This window comes from Diadema antillarum, unplaced genomic scaffold (genome assembly GCF_040938485.1).
Source record: "Diadema antillarum isolate AM-2024a unplaced genomic scaffold, OU_Dant_1.0 seq00001770_RagTag, whole genome shotgun sequence".
In the NCBI taxonomy this organism is placed as follows: Eukaryota; Metazoa; Echinodermata; class Echinoidea; order Diadematoida; family Diadematidae; genus Diadema; species Diadema antillarum.
In genome coordinates, this window is record NW_027272451.1 from 253985 (window position 1) to 262978 (window position 8994).

Below are 8994 nucleotides of genomic sequence, written 5' to 3' on the forward strand. Positions count from 1 at the left end.
ATTCTTCAGTATATTCCATCAGGTAGAGGCTTGTGGAACACTTGGTTTACAAAGGAGAATTGTGAAGAAAATACAGAATAGCCGAGAGTACATATTATAGACTTTTAATTGCAAACTCTGATAGTCGCAAGTATGGATGTGTATGATTTATATGTTATGAGATCAGATGCATAATACTGTATCAAATATTCAGCATGATCTTGAAAATGCAATGATAATAAATAATGATAATACATCATATATTTGTAACACGCTTAATACACTGTTTCTAAGCACAGGTGGGAAGCGACAAAAGGAAGGAAAAGGAAAAATTAAAACAGGTGATAACAAACATGTCAAAAATACAAATGACATATGTCACACGATGAGACAGAGAGGGGAAGATGTATGGTATACGCCATATATTTCGCAAATTTTTCTGCAAATCGGGACTCCCCAATAATTTCGTGAGTGGTTTAATTCGTGATCATGTAGCACAGTACCAAAAGGAAAACTGTATGGGTGCACGTCACATTTATGTCGGTATGAGAGTCAATATTTTCGCATGTTTGTAAATTTGCGAATAGCATCCCACTAACAAAATTCATAAAAATAAAAATCTCACAAAATATTTGTTGTATACAGTAGCTCATAAAAGATGTCTGAAGTGAAGTGGAGAGGACGAAGCAATCACTCGACGCAGGTTTTGCTTCACTTGATAATTGCTGGAAATTGGTTCCCAGCAGGACTAAACGTTGTGACAAGGAAGTAGAGGGAGAGATAATAGTAGCAGAGAGAGAAAACGGTAATGTGAAGAGGTGAATAGTGACAGAGGATTGATGGGTGGAGAGTTTAAGGGTAAGTTCACCCAAACATATGTGTGGATTGAGTGAATGTAGCAAACTGTTGCAGTCTTCTCATTCAGTGATGGCTTCTCCAAAACTTTGAACCTCGTATCTCTTGAATGGATTGGCCGAGTTTCCTCAAATTTTCACTGATGTGTTCCGTCTGATATTGCTGCATTCACTCAATCCACACATATGTTTGGGTGAACTTGTCCTTCAAGAGAGCGAGAGAGAGAGAGAGAGAGAAAGAAATTGGGAGTTCTTTTGTCCAGAGATACCAGTTTTCAGGTAAAAGCCTGAATTCAGACCCTGGTTGTATCAGAGTTCAAGCCCTTTCCTGTGCATAGTAGCCCCTCTCTTTCATTCTAACTGGCATCCCTGCTTGCTGTAAATTAGTTCTTAGCAGAGCTAGGATAGTAAAGGAGGGAGATAGGAAGACAGTGCAAAAGTTAATGTCAAAATCAAACTATCTTTTACACACACCATAGAAATTTGTCACAAATCATGACGAAGGATTCATTATTTTCAACAAGATCAAGTATCCTATGCAGTATTTCTGATTTCCTCCTCTTCCTCCTCCTTCTCTCGCAGGAAGCAGCGGTCTTTGCAAAGGAACAAGAGATGGGGGTAAGTATCATGTCACTATTTCAGTCTTGTGATTAGGGAGCTTTAAATTTTCGCGACGGAGATGCTCAGAGGGAAAAAAAAAAACCTATTCTGAGCATGCGCAGAATCGCGTATCAAAGTCCATCTATTTATAGCTGGCGTCATCTGAGTTTTCACTACGCGCTCTGTGCTATTTTTACGTCCGCTCATTTCACGACGTAGAGAGCTACTTCATGAACCGATCACATGGGGGCGCCATTTTATTCTTTATAGGTTGCGTCTCCGCCTAGTTTATAGCTACTTTTCAACACGACGCAGGGAGAGAGGAGAACGTCCAGCTCAAGCGTCGTCTCAAGCGTCCACGCCGCAAATCTAAAGCTCCCTGTTGTAGAAAAAGTAGAGAATTGTCTTCTGTACAGGCAGTTGCTGGCTCATGCTCCTTGAAAGGTTTGACTATGAACCAGCATTTAAATTGTAGCCTTCACAATCACCTGATTAGTAAAATTTTTGAAAATGAAATCCCTTCAAAATGTATGGCATATACAGTACTCTTATTTTGGCTTTAATAACTGAATTGATTCATGTCTGTGACATTGAAATGAGCATGTGGATGTCAGAAAGTGTCACGTATCAGAATATGCAGAAAGATTCAGATATGAGATGAACGTGATGAAGTGTCTCAAAACCGCCCAAATTTGAGAAGAGTATTTGGGAAATCTACCCTGTAAAGCTTTCCAAAGTCATAACTGATAGACTGCTTGTCTACATTGTGTTCTACTTGAAAGGTGTCACTGGGTGCGTTCGAGCGCTCTAAAGCGAACCAAAGCGAACTGAACCAAAGCGTACCATACCGAACTGTGCCAGATTTGAAGCGTTCGAGCGCTCTGTAGAGAAAGCATACCTCACCAGTTGTTTTTAGAAAAGGTCACGCATTTTGTAGCAAGAATGTCATCCACCTGGCGCTTGAACTACTTACAGCTGTCCCGAACAAAGAGAATGAACTCTTTGCGTTATGACGTATATGCATGATACATGCATTCTCACCTGCGAACTTTTGGTACGCTTTTGGTATGCTTTTGGAGCACATCGGGAAGTGGTCCACTTCTGGCTCGGCACAGTGCGGTACGGTACACTTTAGGAGCGTTCCAGCGCTACTCTGGCATTGGTACGTTACGGTACAGTTCACTTTAAGAGAGCGCTCGAACGCACCCACTCTTAAATATTACATTCATTGCATTTCTGCGTGTACTATGTGTGGAGAATGTTAACCAGTCCATTGTCTTTTATTATCTGTCAGACTGAGGACCTTGGGGAGATAGCTCTGAAGGCAGCTGCTCTGCCCAAGGAAAGCAAGGCGAGGGAGAGAGTTGTTGTCATAACTCAGGGAGACAAACCGACCATCATAGCCAGTGGTAAGTTCATCTTTTTTTTTTTCTGTCTCCCTCTCTCTCGCATTAAAACCACTATTTAACCCTAAAAAGGCCGGGGGAGGGTTTGAATGAACCCCCCCTTGACATTGTTTGTGACTATTCCACCGCATGAAATTTTTTGACCGCGCCGTCCGCTGACTTTTTACTTTCATGTCTCGCACATCTTTTGACACCATTTTTGCGAAAATCGCGCGTTCCGTTACGACGCTTTTATACAATTGGACATGCCTGTCAGACCGAAAATGGCTCAAAAACGTGATTTTGTGTATAAAGTCTATGCAAACAGAGTTTTCTCTAGATAGATATGATTATTGTCCCCGCCGAACGAGTTCGAGCAGGGGACTATGAAACGGGCTCCGTACGTGTGTGTGTCCGTGTGTCCGTCCGTCCGTCCGTCCGTGTGTCCGTCCGTGTGTCCGTGTGTGCGTCCGTGTGTGATCAAAATCTTCAATTTGCTACTTCTCTGTCATTTATGAGCCAATTTTGATTCTGTTTGCTTTATATGATAGCACTACAAGGGAGCTTTGAAACTTCTACACAGAATTTCAGTCGTGACCTTTGACCTTGACCTTTGACCTATATTGTACATTTTGCTACAAAATGCTACTCCTTCGCCATTTCTAACCCGATTTCGATTCCGTTTGCTTTATATGATGGCACTAGGTGAGGGCTTCAAAACTTCTACACAGAATTTTGACCTTTGACCTTGATTTTTGACCTATATTGTACATTTTGCTACAAAATGCTACTCCTTCGCCATTTCTAACCCGATTTCGATTCCGTTTGCTTTATGTGATGGCACTAGGTGAGGGCTTCAAAACTTTTACACAGAATTTTGACCTTTGACCTTGATTTTTGACCTATATTGTACATTTTGCTACAAAATGCTACTCCTTCGCCATTTCTAACCCGATTTCGATTCCGTTTGCTTTATGTGATGGCACTAGGTGAGGGCTTCAAAACTTCTACACAGAATTTTGACCTTTGCCTTCTTTGACCTTTGACCTTGATTTTTGACCTATATTGTACATTTTGCTACAAAATGCTACTCCTTCGCCATTTCTAACCCGATTTCGATTCCGTTTGCTTTATGTGATGGCACTAGGTGAGGGCTTCAAAACTTCTACACAGAATTTTGACCTTTGCCTTCTTTGACCTTGATTTTTGACCTGTATTGTACATTGGCTACAAAATGCTACTCCTTCGCCATTTCTAACCCGATTTCGATTCCGTTTGCTTTATGTGATGGCACTAGGTGAGGGCTTCAAAACTTTACACAGAATTTTGACCTTTGCCTTCTTTGACCTTTGACCTTGATTTTTGACCTGTATTGTACATTGGCTATAAAATGCTACTCCTTCGCCATTTCGAACCCGATTTCGATTCCGTTTGCTTTATGTGATGGCACTAGGTGAGGGCTTCAAAACTTTTACACAGAATTTTGACCTTTGACATCTTTGACCTTTGACCTTGATTTTTTACCTATATTGCACATTTTGCTACAAAATGCTACTTCCGGCGGGGACATATATTACGCACCGCGTAATTTCTACTTTTCCTTGTTTTCACTTTCATATGCTGAAATCAATTAATTTTAGCATAATTATGCTTGAAGTAGGTTCTGTCATAAATTTTGCGAAAACAAATGATAAAACAAAAGGTTGAAAAACTAGGTAATACATAAGAAAGTCATGAAACAATAAAATACATAAGAAATTGATTTTGATACCAGATTTTCTTTTGAGTACATTGTTGGGAATGCTACAAAGGATGTTATCACCAAAAATTAGGATTCTAGGAGCTTTACTTTCCGATTTAGAGCAAAATGTATGATTTTATGCATATATAAGCATGATTATGATGAAAATTTATATTTCTTTTTGTATAATTTGGTAGAATATGCCACAGGTAATACATGTGCGAATTTTTGTGGCGATTGGGAGATGCATATGTATTATTCAGTTGTATCGCCAAACACCCTACTGTACAACATTTTGCAATAGAGCCACAAATATAAGGAGATACTGCTAATTTACTCAATAAACCGTCATGGTGACAGCTTATTTTAGAAACTATTCACTTTTTTGTACCTTCAACAAACATTTAACATTTTCATGTTGGTTATTTTTATCCCTAACTCACATTTTAGAACTATTTCGAAGCACTAAAGTTTTTTGTTTTTTGTTTTTTGTTTTTTGTTTTGTTTTGTTTTTTAATCTGCAAATGTCAGAATGGGCTTTAGTGGCGGGATTCCAAAATGAAGGCATGGACCCACTACACACATAACTACATGGACCCACTACTCACTACACTACATAATGAAAGTCTTTCTTTGATCCCATCATCACCACTGCCACCTGATTTTGTGCATCTTAATAATGTTTGGACAATGACGATTGCATAATTGAGCAGTGTCACTGACAAAAGAACCATTTCCCTCATTCCAGTCTTATTTGGCTGAGATGCCTTTTCAGACTTGACTGCCTTTGAATAAACACTAGTAAGTGATGGGGAGCAGCAAACCTGAAAACATGACAAATTTTCTGTCTCAAAATTAGTGATTACTGAACTGGACACTTGTGGACACGCACGTAACGTCGGATAATGGTAGGACATACATGTCGTCTACGGTTACTGTCCACGTTTACTCTGAAGCAATGTGCGAAAAATGGGGACAATTGTATCACAAATCACAATCACCCTGCAATAATAACTGCTTTCTCTGTGAAGTATGTGAATTTTGCAAGTGAAATAGCATGAGCGATGTTTTCCCAATGGGCACTACAACTGCACATGCATTTTTATGCCTCCGCAACGAAGTGGCCGGAGGCATTATGTTTTCGGGTCGTCCGTCCGTCCGTCCGTCCGTACGTCCGTACGTCCGTACGTCCGTAGGTCCGTACGTCCGTCCGTCCCGTTTTGTTTTTGTCAATATCTCAAGAACCGTGTGGTGGTTTTACATCAAACTTGGTATGAGGGTATATCCTTGGGGGATAATACTTTGTGTGGATTTTAGGGTCACAGGGTCAAAGGTCACAGGTTATTTTGTGAAAAAATTGAAATTTCATGTTTTTCTCCATATCTCGCAAATGGTTCAAGGTATCTTCATGAAATTTAGTATATATGCTTGTACCGATGGGCAGTGATTATCTAGGGAAGTTGGGGGTCATGGGTCAAAGGTCAAGGTCGTCAAAGGTCAAGGTCAACTCCTCAAAATATCACTACTTTCCATAAAATGCAGTATGCCTGAAGGTTTTTTTTTTTTTAACTTGATGTATGGCATGTATTACCCAATATATATTTTTGGGGAAGTTTCTTGCCAAAAGGTCAAAGGTCAAAGGTCAAGTGAAAGTGCTAAATTGCACTTTTTCCTCCATATCTCAAAAGTAACTCAAGGTATCATCATGAAACTTACATATTTATGCATGTTCAACCTAACAGTGATTCTCTTTGGAACTGTGAGGTCAAAGGTCAAAGGCCAGGTTTAGATAATGTCATTTAATATTTTGCCAATTGTGTGAAACTGTCATCACACATTGTCAAGACATTGTACTATAGACCTATTAGGAGAACCATGCATTATGGCGGAGGCATATCAGTAGCCGTAGCGATATATCTAGTTATCTTCTGCATGTGTAGTTTGTAGATTTCACACAGTGCCGTCTTGTTCTTGTCAAGGCTGGCCGTCCGTGGTAATGATGAGATCAAAGCAGGGAAGTATGTTTAGAATGTTTTTGTGACACTTTTGACAGAAACAGGTGCATGAATTAACTAACAAACCACGAAGTACCAAGTCATCAAGTGGAACTTTGAAATTGAAAGACACAAGGGCTTGCTACTGAGGGCGGCCCAAATCTGTGGTGTCTTTACGAGAACTGGTGAACCAATGATGACAATTTGTGAGACCCGTTAAATGTTACTTGTAATAGAACAATGCTCTGAAATGCTAAGCATTCCTTTCAATATCTGATATACCACAGAGAAGTAGTAAACAACTCTTAGTCTTTTTTGTTGAGTCTGGTGAATGACTGATAATTTTTCTTACGTCTTCTCTTCATACAGGAGGGAAAATCACAGAATACCCGATTCTTCCCGTCAAAGCAGAAGACATCTTAGACACCAATGGAGCTGGAGATGCCTTTGTAGGAGGTAAGGTGCTCCTCCACCCCTACCCTGTTTCATCTCCCTCCTCTCTCTTCATCTTTGTTGTTCATTGCGATCTTTCTCTTTCAGTTGACAAGCACTTGACTCATCCTGTTGTGTATGTGGCTCTTTCTGTCATTTTCCATTGTAGGTTTATCATGCATCCACATATATCTTAATGAACGTGTTCAACTCCATGAATGTCATTGTAAATTTGTGGTACGTTTAGCTCGCCAGAGTGGAATGGTCCAAGCGAGCTTTTGCAATCGCTCACCGTCTGGCGTCCAGCATCCGTCTTGCATTATGCATCAACATTTTCACATTTTCTTCATCTTCTCTGAAAACTGGTGGCTGGATTTTGGCCAAACTTGCTTGGTAGGAATCATACAGTTGCAGTTTGTAGAAATGATGGTGATGCCCCGGGACCTCCCGGGCAGGGCCCCAAATGCCACCCCAATTTAGCAAAAAAGTTTCATGATTTTTTACAGTCTTATCTTTAGGAAAACCAGGGGTTTGCTTTTGACCAGTCTTGGCAGGAATCATCAAGGGAATGAAAAAAGAAAATTTTGAAAGTAATTTCAGGGATCAAGAGTTATCATTTGTTACCGTCACATGTCCATGCACGAGTATGGATATGTCTCACCATTTATAATTTTGCACAGTTTAGCAAACCATCATTGCGCACTTGTTTAAATCCAGTCAATTGTATTTTTAAAAAAAATTGACAATAATAGAAATGAATGTATGAATAAAAAGCAAAAATGTAAGCAAAACAAGATGAAGAATGAAGCAAAATCTTAAAAGGATTAGTGTCAAATGTTTCGGGCTGTACGCTACAGTCCGAAAACTGTAAACTAGCATATAATACAGCAGGTCAGTCCATGCGTGTTTGATATGACGTACTATAAATTTCCCCCACTTCTGTGGGGCTTTCCCCTCTTTCTCTGTCCCCTCCCACCAGGCTTCCTCTCCCAGCTGGCACAGGGTAAGGACATCGAGAGGTGTGTGCAGTGCGGCCACTACGCAGCAAACTACATTATACAGCAGTCGGGCACCACCATGGTGGACAAAGCCAACTTTGAATGAACTCGAATGTACATTCCCCGTTTTAGTTCATGTGACATATTTTCGTCGACTTTTCTCCCCTGCCCTTCCCACTTACTCAGAAACCAGATATTTTCACGTGCTTGAAACTTTCGCAAATTGTGCATGAAACTTTTGCAAATTTAGCGAGGAGCCGTGTTAAGCGAAAGTAACATGGACGCAACATTTTTTTTTTTTTTGTCTACACAATCCACTACTTGTAGTATACTCATATTTTTTTAATGGTCAGCAATTTGCGAAAGTTTCAAGCCACAAATGTTTCTGGTTTTACAGTTCTGTTGTTTATTTTGTTGGGTAAGTAAATCGCTACACATGTCTCCCCTACAGCTTAATGGTTTAGGTGACAGATGAAAAGTATTGGAAGTAAGGCATATTAGTTTGGTCATGTTTTGGTGTGTGTTTCTGGCCAGATTGTAGTTAGTGTGATGTCCGGGTGAGAGTGGCTCATTCTCGTTTGTTACTCAATGTGTGTTTTAGATACATAGGCTACCTTCCCCCCCCCCCCCCCCCCCCCTTTTTCCTTTTTTTTTTGGGGGGGGGGGGGTAGTATAATTCTATACTAACTTTCTCTGTAGAATTGAATGTCCATGTTGGCTGTGCAGAGAAATGTGAGATATGATCTGTGTATACTAAAGAAAAAGATTCTAGTACTGTCAATTTTTACTTTTTTATGCAGAAAGCAGTCATCTCTGCCATTGATTGATTTTAAAAAAAATGGAAAGTGTGAAAGAAATGGATACACCAGAGGAGTCTAAAATCTGGAGCTCTTTATATGCCCAAAGAATGCATTGTTTATGCACTGGATGGCATTCTTATCAACTGGTACCATATATGTGTTTTTGTGTTTGTGTTTTGTGCTTTTTTTCTTCATGAATTCCTCAGCTTTG

At 40.0% G+C, this 8994-nt stretch overlaps 1 protein-coding gene across 2 annotated transcripts in view; it reads left to right on the top strand.

Annotated features, from left to right (window-relative positions):
• The window catches only part of LOC139712187 (uncharacterized), a 30805-nt gene extending 22283 nt beyond the window's left edge, over window positions 1–8522 (top strand). For both annotated transcript variants that reach the window (XM_071624025.1, XM_071624026.1), the window contains exons 7-10: window positions 1416–1451; window positions 2728–2842; window positions 6923–7009; window positions 7965–8522. In XM_071624025.1, coding sequence (XP_071480126.1) covers window positions 1416–1451; window positions 2728–2842; window positions 6923–7009; window positions 7965–8089 — 363 coding nt within the window. In that variant the 3' untranslated portion in view covers window positions 8090–8522. The remainder of the gene's footprint in view (window positions 1–1415; window positions 1452–2727; window positions 2843–6922; window positions 7010–7964) is intronic.
• The last annotated feature ends 472 nt before the right edge of the window (window positions 8523–8994 follow it).